The 26,041-nt window shown below is 38.8% G+C and overlaps 1 protein-coding gene across 4 annotated transcripts in view; it reads left to right on the top strand.

Moving 5' to 3' along the window:
* Positions 1-26,041, top strand: part of TBL1XR1 (TBL1X/Y related 1) — a 114,372-nt gene that overhangs the window by 80,562 nt on the left and 7,769 nt on the right. For 2 of the 4 annotated variants that reach the window (XM_050902259.1, XM_050902260.1), the window contains 10 exons: positions 15,002-15,104; positions 17,293-17,438; positions 18,903-19,122; positions 21,224-21,356; positions 21,556-21,697; positions 22,000-22,063; positions 22,165-22,262; positions 24,050-24,110; positions 25,337-25,458; positions 25,924-25,998. In XM_050902259.1, coding sequence (XP_050758216.1) covers positions 15,047-15,104; positions 17,293-17,438; positions 18,903-19,122; positions 21,224-21,356; positions 21,556-21,697; positions 22,000-22,063; positions 22,165-22,262; positions 24,050-24,110; positions 25,337-25,458; positions 25,924-25,998 — 1,119 coding nt within the window. In that variant the 5' untranslated portion in view covers positions 15,002-15,046. Of the gene's footprint in view, positions 1-15,001; positions 15,105-17,292; positions 17,439-17,664; positions 17,675-18,902; positions 19,123-21,223; positions 21,357-21,555; positions 21,698-21,999; positions 22,064-22,164; positions 22,263-24,049; positions 24,111-25,336; positions 25,459-25,923; positions 25,999-26,041 lie in introns of those variants that run through there. The other 2 variants (XM_050902261.1, XM_050902262.1) reach the window with 2 other exon arrangements.

The following is a 26,041-nucleotide window of genomic DNA, read 5'->3' on the forward strand; positions in this document are numbered from 1 at the left end:
AGTAGCCTGCAGTTATAAGACATGGTGTATTTCTAACTGTGCTGATGTTTTAACTTGACTAAGCAAAAATGTTTTCTCTACACAGAGCTATGATCATGTTTCCAACTGCACCAGTAGAAGAGACTGTTTAATTCAAAATGGCACCTTCTAATGGAAGGGTGGGATTCTTATCAGACAGATGATGTATCTTCAGGTTTTGAATAGTTTGCTTCAAAGGAGATTAATTAAAAAATTAGTGAGAACAGATGTCTGATGTTGGCCTAAGCAGTCAGAAAGAAGAGGAAATGTCCTGGGTTTGAACTTTTTATCTTAATTGGATCCTTTGTGACTTTCAGCCCATTTGATAAGAGTTTCTTCAGTAGACTCTCCTGCTTCTACTGTATAAAGCCAATAGTTTTAAATTTTAAGGTTTTTGTGTGTGTGTGTGTATAGGCACTCATGCAAGCATTTGCATACAGCTTTGAAGGATGCTTCCCTCACAAAACAAAAACTTCATATACAACAGGCTGCTTTGGTATAGCCTTTTTATTTTTATATGCCATGTGCTATACAGAAAAGCAAAAATAGTGTTCTTTTAAACCATCTTTTAATATTTTTTTGAAACTCATTGCATATCGCTCTACAGGTGTGTTCAGGTTCCTTTTACTAGTCAGACCCGCTGTACAGTGCCAAATTAGCAAGAAGAACATTAGTTTCTGATCCACTTCAACGGTCCTTTTTCTAAAATAAATTTGTAAGTGTTGAATTCATTTTAATTAATACATCTCTCTTTTCTGAGGAATCCTCTGGTTTAATAATTTCTTCCTGCTAATTAGTCTTTAAGTAAAAAAGCCTAGGTGAAGATAGTTTCGTACTGCCCTTTTCCACCTGATCTTGTTTGCATTGGTAACTGATTTCTGTCATTTAAGCTCCGACACTGCAATTTGATTATTCTTGAACAAAAATGTGCTACAGTTCTAAGACAGCTTTTAAAGACTCAGAGCTGTGGTTTTGCAGTTTTTAATACTGTTGTTGCATTTGGTTTTATTTGGGACTAAAAGAAAGTGGTGGTGTAGGTGGTATTGGTGGAGTGGTTATGAGGAAAGGATGTCTTGTTTTGCAAGCAATCTAATAAGGCAGGGATAGTGGAGGAGTGTGGGAGTAGACATATCTAACGTAGATTCACACGTTGTTCTTTTTTTACGTTCATATGACCAATTGCAGAAACATGTTATCTATTATTTTTGGTTTTGCGAAAGGTGGGGTTTTTTTGTTTTTTAAGGTCCTGAGCTCATTATGGTTATTTACCTGCAGATTCCCACCGGCTCATTTCAGGCTGCTTTAGTAAACGGGGCTGGATGTGAAAATGCTTGGGTAAAGGAAAGAGTTTAGTTTTTAATCTGAGGGTAAACTTTTTTAAGCCTTCTTTAAAACTCTCCATTCATGCATAATGCTGCAGTCAATCATGAGTTACACGTCGTTAAATCTTTTAGGTGAACATCTTGGGGCTAGAAAGAACTTGTCAGTTTACATTTAATTTATTCCAGGCTTTAGGATATGTTTCACTGCTGTAGAGAACTTTGAACACTAAATATGATGAATGTTAGCACATAATTTCAATACCAAATTCTGCTGTCCAACTGCAGTTAGATTCTCAACATGTTTAATAACTGGGTTAATAGAGAAAAAACATGTCTAAAGCACAGTGTATTTCTACTATTAACATTCATAAGTACCAATCTACCTGTTTGCCATCAGTTCACAACTCATGAGTAATATTGGCCTTGTCCCAAGTAGTCAGAAGTAGTCAGGTTTTTTTATTAAAAAAAAACCCACAACAAAACCCTGCATTCTTAGTATAATTAATTCATTGTTTTCCCTATCCGAAGGGCACTGTTTGCTTTTTCTTCATCCCAGTTTAAAAAATAAATAGATAAATCTGGCCTTCTCTTCAGTAAGTAGCAGGTTCTGATGTAGTTGTTCTTGATTAATGGCCACTAAAACTGGAGATGATATCTTTCCTTGTTAACAATTTATATTTTCCTGACTTGAAATTGTAATAAATGGTAACTGAAGGATCTTCTCTGTGTCCTGTGAGATTGTTAGGGTTTTTTTTTTCTTTTTTTCACCCCATTATGGTATTTTCTCACAGGGGTTTTACATTTCATCCTTCATTTTTCAGAAACAGTGGACTTGGAGCTGTTAGTATTCAACAAAACATCTGCCTCAGGAAAAAACTGGCAGCTTTCATGCACTCACAAAGGAATTTCAGAAATATTATTTGTTATCCCCAAACTAGATGCTGCCAGAGTACATAATTCCAAAACTTCTTTTCTCATGGGAAAGGCATATAAGACTAGACTTAACAATGGGGAAATAAGCTGGGTTTATTTGTGTTTAGAATAGATCAAACCCTCTTCACCTGCTCTGTGAACAGAGCACCTCGTTACTGTCTCTTCCCCCCCCCCCCCCCCAACTGAATCACATGTTTATGTCCCCAACACTGCGGAAGTTATGTGCTATGCCTGATAATCCAAGATCTTTTCTAAAATAATGTGGGAGTTGGGGAAGATGCTCACACAGAGAGAGCACCCCTTCTCCTGGGTCTTCCACTGCAGGAAATGCTTCTCTTGCTCCGTTTATGTGGTTAGTATTATTTATAGGGTAGTCCTGTCAACTTCTATGCTGAAAATAAAACCTGCACTTGATATTAGCTTTGTAGGTGCTAAAAAAGCTGAGCTGAGGGCGTTCAGGCTCATACACCAAGGGCAGGGCAAATGAGTGAGTGGATCCTTTGTTGGAAAAGGTCATGTTCATGTAGCTGTCTGTATCCAGACCGATGTAAGTGCGTTTGGTCTTAGTTTGTCTTTGGTTGTTCACTGGGAAAGATGAACCAGGTCCCAAAGACCTGCAGGAATTTAGGATAATTACCTGAGTAATGACAGCAACCTTAATAAAATATAAAAACGTAGCATTTCACAAAAAAGACCGAATCCAAAACCATGAGGCAGTGGTGGCCTCTAATGAGTGTTTCAAACCTTAGACTGTAGCAAAATTCATTGCTGTGCAGCTGAATGCTGTCGGATCTCCAAGGCAAGGGCTGCTTGGGTCCCTACAGGCTCAGCCTCGCAAGTACCAGGGCACACCACAGAGGAAGATTTGAGGTCTTTTTGTTTCACTTTCGATTATGGAAGAATTATAGATGCACAGTATGGAATGTGTGACTTCAGCAAGTAGGTGCCCAGCCTTAACGCTAACGTGAGTTGTAGATGTCAGCATGGGGCAGAGGGGTGCCAGGAGAAGATGCTGGCTGGCTCTGGCAGGCATGCTGTTGTCCCGGTTTCTGCACTTGTTCAGATGCTGCTAACTGATCTCTGCTGTGCTTTGTTACTCTGTGTAGGTATAACTCCAAATCACCTCAATTTGTTGTTGTTATGGCAGCATTAAAAAAACTTCCTTATCAAGTATGAGGGAACCCACTGTGGTAAATACACTGAAGCAAGTCAGACAAAGGCCCTTCTCCTGCAGGCACTTCAGGACGTGACTCAGGGCACAAGGCTAAACAAACAAGGACAAATAAAATGAACAGGGCTTAGTTGGAATAGAAATCACTGTTGTTGAAGATGAATTGAATTTTTTTCAACCACCAGTTTATTTGTGCAAAACGTTAGCAACTTGTGTTGTAATGAAAAAGCAGTGAAAGAAGAACGTAGAAAAAGAAATGACTGAAGGAAGTACAGATAAAGTCAGTGCTCTTGAAAGCAGTTGGAGAGATGAATTCAGGAGTGCAGAGTATGTGTAGGCAGTGCGTGGTGAAGAGGTGAAAACCAGGGCAAATGTGTGAGCACAGGCTCAAGATCGTGTGTCAGATCAAGAGATGAAAGCCAGAAGATGGATCACCAGCTTGGGAAAGATAGCAAGTACAGCGGATAGAAACTGTAAAAGGGTGACGGTACTGGGAAATGGAAGAGTCGTCCATACACCCATATGAAAAAATCCCCAGTCAAGATAGGGATGCTATTGTAGGAGTGCAGAGATATCTTTCCACAGATGCTTGTAAGAACTACATATGCTTTTTTATTACCATCAGGTAGCATATAAATATATTCATCATAACAAATAGAATCCGTGCCAGGCTACACGGTCACTAATCACCGTTCCACAGCAGGATTTCCAGAACACAAAAAAAACCCCAAACCACAGACAGTTGAAAACGGACTAGTTACGAAAGTCTGTCGAAACTTCAGTAGTTTTTCATTGACAAATAAATAGCATTAGTCCAAGCTCAGGATGAACCTTTTTTTGTAAGCCATCAGTATGCAGGTCAGCAGCAGCAGCATAGTGAAAAACTGTGTCACTGTTAGTGCACCAATATCCATCAGCTCAAGCGATTGATGTAGTTGTAATCACTGTCTCTAATAGAAATAAAGTCAGGGTAATGGAACATTGTCACAGGATCAATGTCTCCTGTTTTGAAAATAAACCCCCTCAGCTTTGCCTTTGCATTTATGTACCAGCAGGCAACCACATGATTCAATTCAATTGACACAGTCCCTTAGAGCCCTGAATGATCTATTGTGGGAACATCAGAACAACGTATTGGAAAAAATGGAATGTTCTTGATCAGACTTACAGGCCACGTTATTCAGTGGGTTTTCCAGCGGTGAAAATGAGAATAAATCAGCTGAGAGCAGAAACTTAGCACAGTATGGAGATCTTTAACTCCATTTAACTGTTTAATTTCTGCATGTTCTTGATCAAAAAACTTGAACCATAGTGCTTGTGCTTATTTTCAATGGTGCATGGTCACAAATAGAAGACATTTTTTGGACGTTGCCCCTCCCCTACCTTAGTCTCAGCAGCAGCTCTTGATGGGGCTCATTTTGACTGACTCAAGCTCTTCTCAATCAGTTATTTTCTCTGAAATTTTTACACAGTTTGATCCAAGCGAGGATTAATGGGTGTGCTCCCACATTCATCCATAATTAATTTGTTGCTAAGGCTTTAATGCAGCACAGGAGATTAGCAGTCCTATAGTTGCATGCTTAAAACTGGGTGCATGCTGAAGAGGTATATTGCATAGGATTTTAAACAACGTAGCAGATAATGCTTCTTCTGGTTTTCATCTGTCTTGCACTTGATTCCAGCAACCTACCGCTATTCTGTGTCTAGATCCAGAGAATATTAGTAGGCTGTTATTTTAGCACTTAGTAAAGCCATTTAACAATTTTACAAAGCCTTCTTGAGACAGGGTCTATAAGTTTGATTGCAAAAGTCTTAATTTATTTAAATTAGGTATTCCTGAAGGATTGTAACTCTGTCTAAAGGGACATCTTTCTAATGGCCTAAGAATGGAAGCTCTACAGCTTGCTTGACGTTACCACTGTTCCCGTGACAACCCCTCCAATAAGAAAGTTTTCCCTTTTGGGGGACAGATGTCTCTCCCTGGAGTAAAGACAAGCATTTGTCTGGTACTTCCCTCTCCATTAGAGTGAGATATATGTAGCATACAGAGCCTAGAAGGTGGACTTTGCAGGTCATCTTGTGAAGTAATCCATACTGGCCTAACCTATACTACTGCTTCCCCAAGTAAATGTGCTAATTCTGGTCATCAATCAGAAGCTATCTGTTTCTAATCAGTTTTAGAAATGCCGCATTTCCAGTTTTGCTGCTATAGGCACCTGCCCTGCTTGTGTGCAGGTAGGACAGCCTAACCCTGAAGGTCATCCCATAGAGCCATGGGTTCTTCCTTTCCAAAAAATGCCTTTGGTCTGGATTAGGTGTTTGATCAAGGGGAATTTCATAATGTTTGGTTATATTTCCTGGTGTGCTCTGAAAATTATTTAACTATTGAAAGAGGGTGGTGATTTAACTTTTTAACTACTACTTCTGGACAGTTTTCATTTAATCCTAGTTTACCTGCATCAGTGGACTTGAGCTCTGTGATTAATAGTCCTCTCCTTGGCCACCTTCAGGGGAGCGAGACGAAATATTTGGGCTTGGGATCTTGTGGGGAGTCGGGGAGGGATGGCTTTCATGAAGTAGTCAAAATTGAGGCAGGACTTTCTGCTGGTGGTTTGGCTTTTAAGTTTTGAAGGACTAACATATTTGCTCCTCAAGAAAGATGTATCAGAACTACCTCCATTTCAACAGGGTTGTAATAATAACGCAGAAAAGTTGTGCCTGGAAAGAGATGTCTATTTTCATTGTTCCCCAAACAGTTGAAAAGTCTTTAAAATGCTAATACACAATACCTTTTTGCTATTCCGATACAGGAAATAAGGAGAAAAATCTCCCCCAAACACATCATTTCTTCTTGTGTTGCACTATAACAAGGAAAAAAAGAGGTTTAAGAACCTAAAGGGCGTTGAATAAAGTCTCAGTACCAGAAATATCCCTGTGTCTTTAGTCAGTCTAGGGATTTACAAAATATGGCTGCCAAGAATCACTGCAAGATGCCCTATAGCTGTCCAGGAAGATGTATTTTTAACTCTAGAAAGCATAGAAGTTTGCAGCTTTGTAGCCATAGCCCTGGAAATATGATACTGAATATACTGTCGCTTGTGTCTCTGCTGTAACATCCGGAATCCCAGTCTCCTGGGTCACGCAGCATATGACTTTGGGGAGGAGATTCATAGTTCAGTAATTAAATACTACTTTGCTCTAGGCAAAACCAACAAATGGGCTTCATCTGCAGCTTGTTTTGTAGTAGTACTCAGGACTGTGCTTGGCGCTTCTGGGGACTGAGTACTCAGATAAGTAGACAGTAACTGTTATTTTTAGCTAAGGTTTTGGGTGGGTTTGGTTGTTTGGGTTTCTTCCCCCCCCCCCCCTTCCCTTTCAGGGTTGTAATTCTTTTTCTTCAGAAAATTTCAAATGGGCTTTGTCATCTTGTATGCTTCATACTCTCAAATTGGCACAGAAAGACAGAGACTGTTGCCATAAATTAGGTCACTAAAGCTGAAGTATGGAATACAAATATTTATCGCCTGAGCTAAGAAAAACAATTCAGATGGGGAAAGGAAAAATTATTTTTTTAGTATTCGGAAATGAAGCTATATTCTTGAGATTAAAAGCAAAGCAGTAGAGTTAAAAGATGAACATGAGAAGCATCTCTTGTTTTAAATTGCTAGAAGGAAAACTAGCAAAGCTTGATCATATGGGAAATCAGTAAGAAGGTTCATTAGGTGGAATTACAGATAATTTTTTATGCAAGTTCACATTTGACATAGATTATTGAATCTTAAAATAAAAAAAGGGCACATTTAAATAATAGCAATTTAGAGAGACAGGTAAAAATGAAGAAAATGAGATAACTTCAATTTTGAAATATATTACAACAAAGCTTATGCATATAATTTAAAAAACATATTCCTTTAAATTCAGAAGGTTAGAAAGAATTCCTAATTGCAGATTGTCAGATAGTAGGAGAACTTTAATAATGGCTCATTTGTATTGTGCCCAATACAATATTGGACCCCATATCTCAAGTGAAGATGTGAAAGAGCAAATACGAGTGTTTAGAGCAATTAGTCGATACAGTTAAAGAAAATTCACCTTTTTTTTCCTTCGTTTTAAAGTATGAGAAAATGTTCGTTTTGATTGAAATTGACATCTAATAAATTCTTACACAGAAGGACGTACGACATTGGTCATACACTGCATGCTTGACATACTGGAACCACTAATTTATTTTATGAGTTTTCCTTTATAAACCGTTTCTGAAGGGCTATACATAACTCTTTGTCGGGGTTTAACCCCAGCTGGCAACTAAGCACCACGCAGCCACTCACTCACTCCCCCCACCCAGTGGGATGGAGGAGCGAAGCCGGGGGGGGCGAGATGACAACAAACAAACAAACAAACAAACAAAACCCCTCATGGGTTGAGATAAAGTCAGTTTAATAGGACAGAAAGGAAGAACAATAATGATGATAATAATAATAAAATGACAATAATAATATTAAAAGAATTAGAATATACAAAACAAGTGATGCACAATGCAGTTGCTCACCACTCGCTGACCGATGCCCAGTTAGTTCCCGAGCAGCGATCCGCCCCTCCCGGCCAACTCCCCCCAGTTTATATACTGGGCATGACATCATATGGTCTGGAATATTCCTTTGGCCATTTTGGGTCAGCTGTCCTGGCTGTGTCCCCTCCCAGCTTCTTGTGCCCCTCCAGCCTTTGTGCTGGCTGGGCAGGAGAAGCTGAAGAATCCTTGACTTAGTATAAACACTACTTGGCAACAACTAAAAACATCAGTGTGTTATCAACATTATTCTCATCCTAAATCCAAAACACAGCACTATACCAGCTACTAGGAAGAAAATTATCCCAGCTGAAGCCAGGACACTGTTCTTTGGATGTAGTCTTACTGAGTTCAGCAGCCATTTGGGGTAGACCCACCATGTCTTGGGGAAGAGCCTTTGGAGAACGCTTTAGTAGAACAGCAGCCACCAGCAACAGCATTTTGTGGAGCCCTGGATTAAAACTGCAGTTCTGCAAGCTACTCACAGGGCGGATTTGGTATCTGAATGAAGTCCTGCTGAAACCTCACAAATCCAGGAGTTTGCCTGGTCTGAGTGGTTGGATTTAAATATTAAATATTAAATCCAAAATTTAAATCCAAATTTGACATTTAAAATTTTTCACTTTTTTCAACACCTCTGAGTTGATAAATCAAAGCAGACTTGGTGGCATTGGTGCCTCACTATCTTAATCGACCTGGATGCATTTGGAGAAGTGGTGGAGTTTAGTGTATCAGCACTTTCCTGGGCTATGGGGTATTGTCTGTCCCCTGAGCCACCGTGAGAGCAATCACATAGCTGTCAAGTTCAGCAGGTAGGTTTGCCAGGCTGAGGGACTCCCAGTGTTAGTTGCAAAGCATAATGAAGAGGAATTGTGTATCACACGCAGGACTTCTTTTTTAAGAGGAGTAATACAGATGTAAAGCAGAATTGTAATAAAACTTCCCAAAGGACTTGCACACACCTTCAGGTTTTTTTGGGTGGAATTAAAAAACTACGCATTCCCAGGTTGGGTCATATAATTTGCCTTTTTTTTGTTGTTGTTGTTTTTTTGTTTTTAACCGTCATGGTCATTAAAAAAGGAAGATTCTTAAGCAGCAATTAAAAAAAAAATTGGTATCACTGTCTATGTGCGCACATACTGGCAAAATATTTGTCCGGATTTCTTGTGAAAGAGGAAAAAACAAAAAGGACTAGTGACAATATTTCTCTTGTAAGACATTTATTGTTTCTGTAGCCAGACTTCTGTTTTCTATGGATAAATGTAGCAGTCTGTTTATATCTGAATATTAAACATTTTTCAGAGCTACCCAGAGCATTAGCTGTTCCTTTTAAAATATCATATTTGGTATCAAACTAATGATTGGTATGTTTTGGGGAGTTATTATTCACAGCAGCCTGCCAGGTTTTTCTGTCATCCTACCTAATTAGGATGTGTTAGAGCCCACCTAAAACTGCAGAAATATTACTTTCTTAGGCTATTGTTTGATAATACAATAAATCTAACTGTAGTAAATCTACTATACCTTATAAATCTGATTAAGAGATACAAAGTGCTAATGTGATGTATAAACTTTCTCTGCCAGTTCAGGTTTGTTTAAAAAAAAAAACCAACAAAAACCAACCAAACAAACAAAAAAACCCCCACTGTTAGGCCAGGAGCCATATCGGGCAGCGTCTGTTCTCTAGCATTTGGCATGAAGCTGGAAGAAGAGTACAAAGCTAGCATAAACATGCAGAGTAGAATAATAATTTGTTAGAAATGCGATCAGATTTGTACTGTTGGGCACCCATTAGCCTGCAGATCTGATGTTCATGATAGTGGAACTTGATCTTGTTATAACGGATTTTACTTGTAAATTTTACCCAGAGTATGAAAGTGTGTGAATGGTCCTCAAGGGGTGGAGAAGCCCGTGTGAAGCCCCGCATGCTGGTGTGTCTGAGTTACGGTAGGCACATTACAGAAATACAGGCACATTTTTGCTATGTGGAAGCTAAGTCAGAATTGGTGTGTTGGCTCTGGGACGAGAAACCTAATTTCCTTTGAAAAAAGTAGTTTCCAAATGACTTCTTGTGTGATTTCTGACATGAATTCAGAGTTGGAATGAGTGGGTCAGTTTGTCTAAAGCACAGACGTGCGTCTTGTCTGTTCCTGACCTGTGGCACATCTAGTTCTTGAGTAGATCTTGAGGCCAGCATCTGTATAGACAGTTGACTTTTATTTTATGGCTGATATGTTTTATCCCTGATAAATTTTGGGAGTTCAGGGACTTTCTATAGCAATGTTAAAAATTACCTGGGATATCTTGATACTATGCTGATTCTAATTGAACAGTGGTGTTATAAACTACAGGCTCATCCTCCAGGAAGGGGATCCTACAGATAACCAGTGCCTGTGGCTCAGTGGTTCTGGATGATCGAGGGAGAACAGGGTGACGGGTTACCTACGCTGTAATACAGCTTCGTTGGCAGTACGGTATTGCCGTGCATCGCAGGGACGTATGTGGGTTGAGAGCCTGAGAAGAGGCGTGCTGAAGTGAACTTTGTTTTGAGCAGTGAATATCGATCCTGGTGTGGTCCCAGAGACTGGATGCCCATGAGCAATTTGGGCATGGTTTGTAAGCCCTTGTGCTCATCCTTTTTTTACCTGTTGGTGGGGTTTTTTATCTAATCCTAATTTTACCGGTAAGGAGTCTACTTCACATGCACTGCGACGGCTCCAAGGAGCAAAACAAAAGTAGAGGCAAGTGGGAGAGATTTCCTTTAAAAGCACACTTAGAGCTGAAACAGTAGTGGGGGTGCATCGTACTTTGCCGTATTTCCTGTAAATCCACAGAAAGTTTTGAGGAAGACTTGGAATTTTTATAAGGGCCAGAAAAAAGGGCCTCAGGGACCTTGTTACATTTTCAGAATGTATTTGAGACATAGAGGTGCAAATATCTTGAGATATTTTTAATGGGCCCTTTGCAAATTAGGCTAGAAATCGAAGACTGGTAGGAATTATGTGTCACTTCTACTTATTTTTGGCTCATTTTTCTATGTCTTTTCGGTTATTTAATTGCTGTATCTAAAATAAAGAGCAATATTAATATCTATTAAGGGCTCAAAATAAGTAGTCGATCGCATGGGGAAATAGTGGATTTGGGGGAAATAAACCAGCATTAATGAAGTAGATTTGTTAGTATATGGGGTATGCATGTACATGCATGTGTGCATACATGAAGATAAATTTATTTTTTTTCTCCTCTAATTTTCTTCTTTTCAGCCTTTCCTCCTCTATTTGTGTTTCTGTTTCCATTTACATGACACCGCTTTTAAGAAATCTTCTCCATCACCTTACAAACAAGCCCTGGGGCCGTGTTGGGGCATTAGGGAAAATGGAGTTCACGTGGTTCATAGGTTAGCGGGTTTATTTTCTTTCCCATTGCTGGTTTTCTTTGGCAGACATCCTTGGCAAGTTGTAACTTCAGCATGAAGTGAGGGGGTGGCTGTGCATGTTGAGCACTGAGAGCAACACAGCCGGTGGCTTTGGGGTCGGTGGGTCCTCTGTCCCACCTCTGCTCCCTTTCACCATCATCCCCTCACTGCCGCTGTCTCAGGTCATTCCTACTTGTTACTTCCCAGGAAGCTATGAGCAAGAAGGAGGGAAGCAGCACAGTTTCTAGGGCTGGAAACAGCAGCAGCTTCCCCATCATGTGCAATGGGGTTCAGGCAGCTCTGAGCTGCTGCTTCAGCTGTCTGCTAAGTCTGCTCCTGAGGCTGGAGGTGGCCACACTGCAGAACCCTTTGCTGGGGGATGTTTGGCTTTGCCCCTAGTTTCGAGGGTTGGCAGCATAAGCCCGGCAGCCAGAATCAAGCCCAGTATCAATTCAGAATTTGTCAGAGGGAAATGACTATTGTATCCTCTCCTGTCTGTACTTCTGCTGTATTTTCTCTTTAATGGGATAGTTTGCTTTTGGGATGGGAAGGAAGGTGGTTTGGTGTTGCTTGTTCTCACAATTCCTCACTTCCACTGGCTGTGCGATAGCTGGGTGATGGTTGTCTCTGGGGTGCTGGCTGAGCGACGGCCTGTGATGGGGGGTAAATACAGAAATGAGTTTTCAGGAAATTTAAATAAGCACCAAAAAAATGCATAAAGCAGTATCTTGGTAAAGAAATGGAACCTTTTGCACCCTTTTCAGTTTCATGTCCTCATCAGGCAAGCCATGTATTTATTGAACACATTTCTGTGTTTTTTTTAGTTGTTACGGTACAAAAGCCAGTGTTGCACTGCCACCTCATGATAGCCGAGCAGGACAGCATGTGGCAGTACTCCTCCTTGCCTTACCAAAGCATCTTGCGGAAAACACTTTGAACCAGCCTTGAAAAATGATACTCATTTGACTTGGGCAGGGTGAATAACACTTTTGATAGTCAAGCAAAACATTAGCTTTTTTCTTTAGCTATCCAGCTAGATAACAGGTGGATTTATGTGGCATCTCCACAATTCTGCTTTGAATAGGGAGCCCTCTTTATATTAATAATGCAGGTGGTCTCTCTGTAGCAAATAGCACTTTCATCTGATTTCTGCATTTTGAGCTATCTTTTTGGATGATGCAGCAAGATTTTAAAAATCAGTAGCAGACCTGTGAAACAAATACTGCTGTTTGTGTGCATATGTAATGTAAAAAGGCTTCTTTACGGGTCTTTTTAAATTTAATTACCTTTTTTTCTGAAGGAGAATATTGTTCCTCTTCCTACAGAACTTCTCTGTAACAAGCAGTCTTAAATAAAGATGATTTGCACGAAGTATGACAACAAAACATAGCTGAATAAAATTAGTGTTTGGTCCTGCACGTGGTAGAATTGGTTGCTAATGCGTGAAATGGCTAAAAATTACATTCACTTCACACGCTGCTCAGTAAACGAACCCTCAAAGTATTTCATAATTTGGCAGGTATACCTTGTAAGTCAGGCATCGCTGGGGGCTGTGGATGGGTGGGGTAGGGTTAGTATCGATGTACCTTTCTTTACAAGTTGCGTTGCACCAGCTAGAAGTTATTGTACTGGAGCAATTATTTTTTCCTTTAGAAATGAGAAGGATTTAAGTAGCTCTGCATTTTTATTTATTTCCTTAAGAAACTAAAACCATCTTCGCCCCTTCAGCAGCACAGTATGCTCGAGCTGCTCTATAAGCACGAGATCTGGGTTTCTGTGGATGTGTCCAGCATCGTGTACAGCCCCCCACTTCCCATACAGGATAATCCCGGCTCTCCCACTCAGGTTCCGCTGGCCCCAGCTGGGTCTGAGCCCTCCCTGCGCAGCTCTTGGACTGTGTCATTTTTCCTGTGCCCTCTCCAAACCAAGCAGGCAGTGTGCGCTGCCCTCCCTCCTACACCCGGCTGTTAGTTGGGTGAGTGGCTGGTTTGGGGGTGTCCGTGTGCTCATCGACTCACCAGGGTTCGTGTGTGGTTTCAGGCAAACACAGTCCTTTTGATGTCTGAGTTCATGCTGTAGCCTCTCCTCTTCTTGAGGAGTTTAATTGGGTCTTTCCTCTACAACATTATGGGACTTGTAGGAAAGTCACATCTTGGAGAGTTCTTCTCGCTGTCAAATTTGGTTGCAATTGACTGGTAAAATTCAACAGTTAGATGATAAGAAAGAGAGTGTGGTCATTTTCTCCTGTTTCCTTGGGAAATCTTGCTAGGAAAAGATGCCTAGAAAGAATATGTATGGCAGCCTTATAATGCTGATCATAACCTTGTAGTCGTTGCTTACTGCTGCATTCACCGCTTTCCCACTTCGAGCAACAGTGGCAAATGGCCTGACCACGCACCCATGCAGCAAGAACTTTTTATTTTGAACAATACAAGAAAACTTGTTCTCTAGTCCTTTTTTTACATCAGATCCAGGTCAAACTTTGTCAAATAACAGTAGGAAAGTCGCTTGCCTTCTCAGACTCTAGTTCTATATAAGAAAATGGTGGTGGTGGGTGACTGGGTAAAAACCTTGAAGGTCTGCTGATAAAAAATGCTGGGCAGATACTAGGAACAGGAGATGGACCTTATTTCATACTACGTTCTGGAAGCTCGTGTTTTTACTTGTTTACTAGCTGTTATGGAAAGATCAGGATTTTCAAACATTCGGAAGTCATGAGATTGTTCTCAAAAATGAGGCTTAAAGTTAGAAAAAATACTGTATTGTGTCTCTTCATCTTCGTATTTTAAAGACACTTGTTGCTTCATATTTTCAAAATTTGTCATCAAAAGTATATATAGTCTGATACATTATTTGTCTTGCTAAATATTTACCATTAATAAAATCAAGGGGAAATTATGTGTATATACCCATCTATTTTTAAAGCATTGATTGAAAGCCTAGAGAAATGTTATTGAAAATGGTCTGTTTAAAGTTTGTCTCTAATTTAAAGAATTCCTTTTGCAAAGCATAAGTGTCTGGCTGAGACATTTTCTAATTTTTAGTTGAAATAGCTGGGCTTTCTTTGAACTGATACAGTGTTGTAGCCCATATTGCACCTTTTTACTAGAGCAGGAGTACCTGAAAATTGAAGTAGATTAGAAAGTAAAAGTGAGAACTTGCCTGGATACCAACGTGAAACCAAGTTCTCAGTCTTTGTTAGCCAGCCAGAGAGAAATCCACATTTTGAAAAATGTGTTCCATAGCAATAATATTGATTAGATGAAACTCACTTGATTATTTTTTAAAAACCCGTGAAATGAGGCCTTTTTAGTACTGGTATTAAGCGGCATAGTTCCCCTGTCCATACCAATTTGCATCATTTGAGAATCCGGCCCTTCAATATTTAATTTACTGACCTTTATGTTGTGGTGAGACGAATGACTTTTTAATGACTACAGTAGACCTATTTGCATTATAAAATAAAGCCATTGTCTATGCTGCCAGCGAGCTACTTACTTTATAAATATATCATTTGCTGAGAAATACGTATTAGGTACTAAAAATATTTAATTGACCTACTTTTTTATTTTCAGGGTTGTGTCCTTTGTTGTGACCTCATGGTTTAACTGGGAATAAAGATGAGTATAAGCAGTGATGAGGTTAACTTCCTGGTATATAGATACTTGCAAGAGTCAGGTGAGTTTTTACAATTCTGGTTGTTAAACAATGCATAATTTATTTGGTATTCGTCTGCAACTAGCTTCAGCAAACGCAGACTCATTTAATTATTTTGCCAGTAGGCATGTGCTTCTGTCTGAACTGTTTCTTGGTGTTTCTTCTCAACAAGAGAATGAATTCCTGCCAAGTTACCTTCGGTAACTTAATCAGATTTAGTCATTTGGAGTCTTCAGATGGCAGTCAACCAACTAAGGACTCACTTGATTGCTAGAAGCGCATTTTCTTGGAGATGACTTATCTACAGGGTGACGATGACACTTTGCAGCATTTTCTTTTGGGCTACTTGAAGAAGAAAAGAGGATCACCACCAAAATACTGTTTTTTCCTGTTCTGTTTTGGCGTGATGGTGCTCCTGCGAGCTTGTCTTGCGTGGCCGAATTCCTTGCCTGAATGTGACTGTGGGAGGGCAGATGTTGCTGTATTTCAAAGGAAGAAGCGGCAACTGTGACCATATGACTTGTATCATTTGAATCTAAATACAGATGAACAGATTTTTTACAGGAATAACTCCTGGGTTCTCAAAAGCCTCCCTCACTGCACAACACTTTCTTGGAGGATTTTGTCCTTTGGTGTCAGGCTAGCCAAAGCCTCCTGCTTCTTAGGAGTAACAGCAAAAGCCAGCTGAATATTGTCAAACTTGAAAAGAAACTTTTTTCCTGTCGTATTTGTCCAAACCGACTGTGTCTGTAAAATACAAGCAAGAATGCAGTAGTGTTCCCTTGGACAGTTTATTTTTAAAACTTCCCAAACCTAGTCGGATCAGCAGTTTGAGTTTGTGTTGCATGTTTGGGTTTCTAGATGCAGCCATATGGCAGCAAGGGGTTTTGTGGTGGTGGTTGTTCTTGAAGCTATGTAAGAGGCAACATTATCTTTTACTCACAGCTATGATATTGATTGCTTAAAGCAGCCTACATTTAGAACCGGTAGACGTGACTGGAAATCAGGGCATGCCCCAGTAAATGAACGAGTGATGGTTGTCAGCTGGCAGGAGGGAATATGATCTTAGCAATACATAAAAGAAGTCTGCATATTAAAGCAAAAATAAACTCCAATCTTAAGGTAACAGTGTAAGGGATCAGCTTTAATGTATATGTTACCTTGCTGTTTCAACATCTACTGATTCTTAGTTTTGTTTAGTGATTACTGATGGGAGGCTTCAGGCTTCTTGAAAATGCATTTGACTGATGCAACAGCTGCCTGCTGCTTACGTCCACTGCTCATGGACTTCTCAAATTGAGACAAAGAAGCACCAGAAGCAGTGGTGGATGGCAGAGTTTTTCAGTCTCTGCTTGTCAGAAGAAAGCAGAAACTCATTGTTCCGCCTGAATTTACTGAAAACTGTTACACGTTCTTATTCCAGTTGCAGATTGCTTTTGTCACAGAAGCCAAACTTACAAAATTGCTTTGTATTCATTTGAAAGTTTGCAGGCAGCTTCTTAGTTACCTGAGGGTGGGAGGGGGGGAAGTAGTTTAAGAAAAAATTCCGTGACAGCAAAGTTAATTTGCTGAAACAACTATTTTTCTCTAGGTTAAATTCACCTTTTCAGGGTGATCAAATAAATAGCAAGCAACTACCAGTGCTGCACCATAACATGCTTGCCACTTCTTAATCGGTGCACAATACTGATGTAGTTCTAAGTGCCAAAACGTACACAATTATGACAGCACTGTACCATGAAGTGAATTGTGTTCAACATACAGATCCATTTCACTTTCACGGGTAACAAATCAGTGAGTAAAAATAACAAGTGAGTCTTGGTGTCTTGGAGATACATATTTTATTAAATACTATATATGATACAATACATATATATAGTCTGAGAATATATAAATAGATGTAAATGCTATTGCAAATTGTGTATTTTGTATTTTTATATTTACTCATGCACAAATGTTTTGCCAATGATGCTGTAAGTAATAATTGCTGTGTTTATATATAAACTTTGTTTTCCTATTTTTGTACTTTTAAACTAGAAACATATGAGGGAAACAACAGAGGTGTTTTGACGACTTTTTTTTGTAGTTCATAAACATGCTATAACTTTGTATAATTTGCTTAGGTTTGTAAACAGAAGATCCTACAGTGGTATAGCAAGTAGCATTGTCTGTCTGTCAATCAATTCTGATGTCTTTGCCTTGTCTTTAGGGTTTTCCCATTCAGCATTTACCTTTGGTATAGAGAGCCATATCAGCCAGTCTAATATAAATGGTGCTCTGGTGCCACCAGCTGCTTTGATTTCCATCATCCAGAAAGGTCTGCAGTATGTAGAGGCAGAAGTCAGTATTAATGAGGTAAGGAGGCTTTGCCTGCAGGAGCATTATGTCCTTGCTTGCAGTAAGTTTGAATGTTAGTATTTTTTCTTAACTTTCTTGTATCCTATTTATTTACTTTTACTTCAGATTCCTTACTGCTGGTGTTCACCATGACTCCAGTGGTGGAACCAGAATGGAGTGACATAACTGGGTAGGGGTTCTGCCCATGGCAGCCACACAACACCAGGCATGGTGTTCTGGCTCATTGCTTAAAGGTCCGTTGTCTGTAGAGTTTTTACCGTAATATAATGTTGTAGTAAATCCAGACAAGTGCAATAAGATAATCATTGAGACAAGTAACCTCTTAATTTTTATTTTCGTAGACTTGCACTAGGGAGGTGGGAGAGCACTATGCAGCTCTCATTTGGATGATGTGTCGTTATAATGAAGTAATGAGAGCCCAAAGGCAAGGTTTCCAAATAGAGAGAGGGTTTCAATTTATGGCAGGAAGGATGAAGGTATATGCCAGTTTGCGTTTTGCCTCTGCTGGCTAATTCATCTTGAGCAGGATCTATTAAATTTGATGTTTAAATGGTTATTCCAGCAGTACAGAAAGCTATGTATCTTCCTGCCTGATGCTGCAGATACTCGCCCTCAATTTCCATTCTCATTTATGCCTGGAAGGTTAGCAGCCTTTGTGTGTGTCAGTTATATTACAGAAGGAAATTTTTTTTTTTTCGCTAATTCTGCTCTCTTTCCAGTCTCCCTTATGGCTGCTGTTTATGTGTAGTTTTCATAGTCCCAGTGCACCAAATCGTTTCCCTTAGGAAGCCTCAGAAAAATAAAGCAAATTATTGGAATAGAAGAAGGAGACCCTATATTTATTGCAAGGAATCCTTCTAGCTCCTAAAAATAGATCCTTACAAAGCCCTAGCATATGTGTAAGGGTATTTTTAACTGGGTCTTGTCCATTTCAGGATAAAATTCTTCCTTGTTGTTTGAAAGCATGCCAGCACTGTTTAAAAAAAGGAAGAAAACTATTCAACTCTCCAGATAATATGTTTATGGAAAGTATTAGTCTAATAAGATCGAATAACTTCACAAGCCAATGACCCGACTTGCAATGTTTGCAGCTCTTCAAACAAACCATTAGATTTTGTTGCAGCCACTCGTGTTTGAAATCATATTCATAGATAGCTTACAGAATTTTTTGCTTTAGCAGATGATTTAGCAAACTCGAAGCATATAACTTTTGATTCCAGAAGCTCTGCCAGAGGCCTGCTGTGGCTTTTTTTGCATATCTATGGTGGCCACTTAACTTTAGACTAAAATTCCAATCCTAACCACAACAATGATGAGATATCACTTCCAGCACCATTTGTAAATTGTTTTATTATATTAAATCAAAACTTTTGCTTTAGTTTTCCTGGGAATTTTTGCCCATAATGTTAATTTGTACTTGGTATTGTCTTTTTTTTGTTTTCTCCCTCTGCTGTAATTTAGGATGGTACCTTGTTTGATGGTAGGCCGATAGAGTCTCTCTCACTGATAGATGCAGTAATGCCTGATGTGGTACAGACAAGACAACAGGCCTACAGAGATAAACTTGCACAACAGCAGGCAGCAGCTGCTGCAGCTGCAGCCGCGACTAACCAACAGGGATCAGCGAAAAATGGAGAAAATACTGCAAATGGAGAAGAGAATGGAGCACATACTATAGCAAGTAAGTTGAGACAGAAATGACCTTAACCTATGTTAATGTCATTTCCTTGTCGTTTATTGTAGTATGAGCTTGTAGTACGAGCTAGTAGACAATGAGGCAAATGTGTAGAGGTACTAGTAACCCTTCAGCTTGCAGAGAATACCTTCGTCATAGGTGATGCTTTAACAGATGATATCTCACCTTTGACTGTCCCCAGCTGATATTTGGAATTGCAGGAGGAGATGCAAACTTTGAATTCATAAATTCACAATATTCCATTGACCAGTCTCACTTCCAGTACTGCTCCTTTCCCATCATATGAAGGTTTTTCACAGGACCCTCTGAGAGCTCTTGCATAAAGAGAAAAAAAAAAAATAATCAGAGACAACTCTAAATATTCAGTCTCCTCAGCTTTGCCCCTGTACAAGGAATAAGGAGAGGAGTCTGCTAATCCGCAGCTGGTTAAAACTGCGCATTGCTTGTGAAACTCCACAAACTACTTTTGACGGGTTCTGCTAACCCCATGAATCAGAGAGCCATAACCGGCTCTCTGTAGGACAGACTTCCTTGTCATGCTGAGATCATCATGGTTGCTGGGACAAATCCTGTGTCATTTGTCTCATTTATCAGTATCAGTTTTCATGATTTGTTGTTCAGAATTATTTGATGCAACTGCTTGCAGGTTTGGTTTATTCATTGGTTCCATTGTAGCTGTGATTGGTGAAACAAGTGAGTTTTATTTGTCATCACTGGTCAAAGGAACATACCTTACAATCGGGCTTAGTATAGAAAAGTTCAGGTCAGGCATTAAAATGTGATCTTGAAAATATTGTTCTGGAAGTCTGAATTACACATTTGGGGGGGGAGTTACAGCTCTTGCTGTAAAAGCACCTGAAGAAAAGACATTTTTGAGAGAATATTCATATCAAGCCGTGTACAAGTTTTGCATTTTACAACTGGATTTCACTGGTTTTTTTATTATAATATATGATAAATAAACTGAAAATACAATCTTTGCCTTAAATAAGCTCTCTACTTGATGCTTTCATTTAAAAATCTCAAAAGAATATTTACTTGTTAACTGTGAACTGGATAGAGTAAGCGAAAACTTCATATCTCAGCCACTGTTAAATGTGATATACCAGCAACCCCTACTGGCTGGTACACCAAATTATACTGGCATTGATTCTCTTTAATTGAAGCAATGTTTTATATGGTGCTCTTTCTTAAAAATATGCATGTTCGAATAGCCTTTTCTGTTTTCTCACACATACAAACAGTGACAGAAACCCTTAATGTTAAATTAAGCAGTACATGTGAAACGGTTTGTTTAACCACAGTGAATAAATACAAAGCAGGTGAACTGTTCAGCATTTTTTATATTCTGCATTTACACTCAGTGTGAATTTATTTTTAATAATAGAAAATTATTGATGGCAGTTGCCAAGAAAACTGTTTTTTCAGTTGAATTACCCCCAGTATGTTTTAGAGAACAATATGGATTCAACATCATTTCCATGCAGAAAGCTATGTATTGCCACAATTCCACGGTAATTGCCAATGCAGTTTAAAAAGCTCTGTTATCAGTTTACCGTATCACCAAATGTTATTATATTAATTAAAGCCATTTTGTAAATGAAGTGTCTGAGATGTAGATTTAAAACCTGTTTGACTGCAGTTGGTGAAAAGAGAGATTTTTGAAAATGAATGTGCCGAAATGGTATTTTTAAAGCACAAGATAGACTACTAACATATTGTACTATGCAGTATCACGCCTGGAAAACTGAGTACTTTTAACATCAGCGTTTATTTTTTAACATAGCAAAAAATTAACTTTTGGCCTCAATTTTGAAGTTTCAAAATTAAATCCATTTGGATGCTGAGGTTTAGAAGGGCTAAGAGCTTTCTCACAGTTTTGAAACTCCCCATCTGTTTATAGTACTTCATCAATTGGAACTGGAAAAATAGAGGAACATTACAGCTTTGTCAAATTTTGATCCACGTAAATTGTGAATTAATTGTTATGCTCATCCCAGAAAAATATGAACCGTACAGTAGTTACAATTTATTGTCCCAAAATATTAAAATCCACCTCTTTCTACTGTTGTTTCCCATAATGCAGATAATCACACAGATATGATGGAAGTAGATGGAGATGTTGAAATCCCTCCCAACAAGGCAGTGGTGCTGCGTGGCCATGAATCTGAAGTATTCATCTGTGCCTGGAATCCCGTTAGTGACCTTTTGGCCTCAGGGTATGTGCATTAACCATGTATGTACGTAATACCAATGCTCATTGGCAGACTTCTGTATGCTGATGGTAACAAGTTAAAATAATACCTGCCCCAATGCCCTCTACATCAAATGCCACAACGTTTGCTGTTTTGAAAGGAATACTTCTTAAAATGGAATTAATTGGGAGAAGGGGTTATATTCTCATTAACTGTTTCCTAGATCTGGAGATTCAACAGCACGGATATGGAACCTCAGTGAAAACAGCACGAGCGGCTCTACGCAGCTGGTACTTCGACACTGTATACGAGAAGGAGGGCAGGATGTACCCAGCAACAAAGATGTGACATCGCTGGATTGGAACGTAAGTAGAAATGGCAGTGCTCAAAATACTCCGAGAAAATTGTACCTATAATTTTGCATAGTCAAATTTTAAGTGACAGCAGCTGTGCATCCTGTGCTACGGCTCCTGAAATATTTCTATTTTTGAGTTGCGTTGTAATTTCTTGTATTGTACTTCAGGGACTTGTTTTTAATAAGTTGTAGTCAATGGAATAAATATCATAAGTCTTATGCAGATGTATTCTACCTGAAATTTGCTTTGTGCTCTTTAGCTTTGAGTTATACAGTAAAAATAAATAAAAAAAATAACCTTTTTGCTGGCAGAGTGAAGGTACACTTCTAGCAACTGGGTCTTACGATGGCTTTGCAAGGATATGGACTAAAGATGGTAAGTGAAATACTTTTAATTTCCAGTATATTTTCCTGTATTGTGGCTCACAGCATAGTTTTTTATTTTTTTAATGTATTCGTATCAATATAAATTTTCAGGTAATCTTGCCAGCACCTTAGGGCAACATAAAGGTCCTATATTTGCGTTAAAATGGAACAAGAAAGGAAACTTCATTTTAAGTGCAGGAGTGGACAAGGTGAGATGATCTTTGGTAAAATTAAAATTCTTTCCTTCACCATTATAATCTAATTGTAAGCATAATAGCAAAGCTATAGAAAGTAAGTAAATTAAACTAAAGGCATGGGACGTAAATATGTATTTACAAAGAACTTGTTATGCTAGCTGTGTTTCCTTGTGTTTTATAGTAGTTTATTGAGATATTTGAATTTATTAGATTTCAGTGTCCCTGGATCTCTTCCCAGTTAGGTTAGTGTAAGTTGGAAAGTAAGTGCATTGAATGCAGGAACGTTAAACCTTTGTAAAACCGAATCATCTAAAATTTAGTGAAGCACTTTATGCAACGCCTCAGAAAAAAATCGTACTGGAGGAATAGGTTCAGGCTGATTTGGATATCAGTCAAGCCTGACAATGATTAAAACGGTTAGAGCTGGAACTTAAGAAAAGTCAATATATCTGGCTGGGGAGATGCCAGTAGTGTAATGCCATGAACCTCATTGTTTGACTGTGTTTTATTTCACATCTCTAAACAAACTTAAAAGACTCAGAAGGTCTTTAAATTCAAAGCTGTTGTTAGTGTGAGAGATTTTATGAATGGTGGGAAGGGCACACAGTGATGAAGAATAGGCTTAAGATGAATTCAAAGAATAGAATAGACTATTCAAAGAGTAAGAAGAGTTTAGTTTTTCCTCTGTAACTGATTCAAGGTGTATAAGTAAACACAGGCTTTCTGTTAGTGAGACTGGCAAACTGCAAGCTCAGTAAGACCACAGGCCCACAATACTTAAAACTGGCAGTGTCACTGTAAAGGACTAGATTTTCTCCTTTATTTATGTTTCTTTCCTGCACGCATTTAACCTGGTTTGCTTTAGTGCCCAGCTTTATAAATGCTTGTGCTGGCACAAAGGAAGGAAAAGTAAATGTCTCAAAGCATGGAAAGGATGGGTTTCTTCTTTTGGCAGCTGTGATGGCTTATGCCAGTTTTTAAATCTTTGTGGAGGTACAGCTTTAATTTGCAGAAAAATATTCAGGAGATAGAAGCCTCCTTTCAGTCAATAAAAATCCTTGGATGAAGCAACTGAGATTATGCTTTGAAAAATATTCTGCATTAGCAAAAAGATTGACCCAACCTTATGCTTCTTTTCCATAAATAATTTGTGTGATCAATTCATGCTTCCACTGAATTCAGTGTCAAAATTTTCATTGATCGTTGAGGTAGGTCAGGAATATTGGCATATAATATAGTGATTATAAAATACTGATTTTGTCATGTAAGATTTCTTTCATCAGAAGGATATCAGAAGTATTGGCAGAGAACAACTCAGAACAAAATTACACCCTTAAATCAAATCTTTCAGATTCTTAAGTATGAGACTAATTGTTTATATAAAGATCTCCTTAAGGACAAATGAGTATTTGAAATTACAATTTGAATGTACAAGTGTTTGAAATGAAAATAGATGTGTGGAGTGGATTACAAGAATATAAATAGGACTAAGGAGAGAAATCTATTTAATTTTTGGTTTAAAAAAAAAAAAAAAAAGCCCACAACCCCCTTCTTCCCTCCAGACCCCAAAATGTTGTGATTAAACACTTTTCTAATGTTGCAACATATTAAGGTTTTCTACTGTTTTCTGTACATCTACTACCATTTCCTTTAGTACTGGGTAAAACACTAGAAATATATAATCAGGAGCAGGTTTGGGCAATGGGCAGTAGGCTAGGTCGTCTGATACATGTGAATGGTGGTAGTTGTGGGGAAATTAGCAATTTGTACAAGTTTGTTTATTTATCTGTTTAATACAGACCACAATTATTTGGGATGCCCACACTGGCGAAGCCAAGCAGCAGTTTCCTTTTCATTCTGGTAAGTCTTGATTTTGATCATTCAGAAGTGTCATCTGAAAAGACCAAAAAAGTGTTATTTATTAAAATAAATTAAAAAATGTGAATTTTATGGTGCTTATTTACACCATTTTGAAGTCTTACAGGCAGTCTTTGGATACTGACTCCCATATTCCTAGTCTTACGAATTTTGAGAACGTAAACAAAGATAGAATTGTTCTGATTTTATAACTTTATAACTCACAATTTTATTGCAGTTCTATGAAAGTCATAAGAGATAATCCAAATATTAACGACTTCCTGTAGTACAGTGGCAGACAAATCAAGTGGGTGGGCCACAAAGGATTTGTGTTTATCAGCTAAGGACTGCATTTGTCATCTTCCTGCTACAGTAATCCCAGCTCCGCATCCCATTGTTCTGCGCTGCCTGCTGTGCTGTCCCCAATTTGTCTGGCCACAAACCAGCTGAAAGGCTGTTCACTGGCCAGCTGGGATGAGAGTGCAGCCTCTCAGGAGGTCAGACAAATTGCTTTGTAGGCTGCATGCTGTGCAAGCCTGCCAGAATCAGCTGGAAAATAGAATAGAGAGGATGACGAACATGTCATTGAAGGGCCTTTAAGAAATGTGTCTCGTTTCCACTTTTTATTCCGCTCGCACTACATTTTCAGTGGCATGACAACGATCAAAAACATCAATTCTTGATTTACTCCAAGCAATTCTGTGTGCTATCTGCCATAAATATCTTGGCTTGATCAAATGGAATATGTCGCCCATGATTAAGCTTCAAGTTACCACACCTTATAATGCTGGAATTAAGAAAGGAAATAAATCATTACCTTTCACTAGCTGCCATCTATCAGCACAAGCATGGACTGTTAGTGGAGATGAGCTCATGCATGACGACGTGTTAAGTTGTGGGAACCTGTTCCTTGTGCTGACTCTTGAGATTTATTTATAGATGACTTAACTACAGCTTGTTGTCCTGCTGCAGTCTTCTGTATAACTGTTTCATTTCAGATATGTTCCATGTTTTAATGACTTCTATTAAATTTTGTTTCATTTCTTTGTGTAAGACTGGTTTTGGCTGCATTTCTCACTGTTCATAGTGTTTGATTATCTTTAGAACTGGTGTAAAATTAATGGTTGCTTCCTGTTGGCATTTGTTCTAAGGTGGTGCATGCTAAGTTTGCAAATTAAACTCCTGCAGAATACATACCGTAGTTTTAAATATCTTTCTTTTTCTTTTAGCACCAGCATTAGATGTTGATTGGCAGAGTAACAACACATTTGCCTCTTGCAGTACAGACATGTGTATTCACGTCTGTAAACTAGGACAAGATCGGCCCATCAAAACCTTCCAGGGTCACACAGTGAGTACTGGAAAATTGAGGGTTGCTATATGGTATTTTTATTAATGAGAGATTGGGGGCCCAATATACTTGCCAGTATACAGCACTTGTGTAATGGTTGGTCTTTGGCAACAGGCAATAGATACACAAATGCAGGTAGTTGTAGTTAAGGTCATATGGTAACTGTAGTCTCTATCATTGTTAGAACAATTCTCACTCCCATAGCAAAAGTGAGCTTTAGAAGAAGAAACGTGGTAACTTTACAACTTTGCTATGCACAGCCTATGTTGTGTAAGAGCATGCATGGGAAAATGTGATGAACAGGTAGCAAAAAAGTTATTGAAGACAAAGCTAGGAATGAAAATTAAATGTCAAAATACTCACAATTATACAAATAGTCATAACTGCTGTCCAACTTTATCTTTCGTAAGCTGTCATTTGTAATGGAAGTGAAGACTCCAACTTACTCTTACTGTTCAATTTTAGAATGAAGTAAACGCAATCAAATGGGATCCAACCGGCAATCTTCTGGCATCCTGCTCTGATGATATGACTCTAAAGGTAACAGGAGTTCTGGTACTGGCTCTTGTCTTTGTAGGACTCT

The sequence above is a fragment of the Gymnogyps californianus genome, chromosome 10, assembly GCF_018139145.2.
Source record: "Gymnogyps californianus isolate 813 chromosome 10, ASM1813914v2, whole genome shotgun sequence".
In the NCBI taxonomy this organism is placed as follows: domain Eukaryota; kingdom Metazoa; phylum Chordata; class Aves; order Accipitriformes; family Cathartidae; genus Gymnogyps; species Gymnogyps californianus.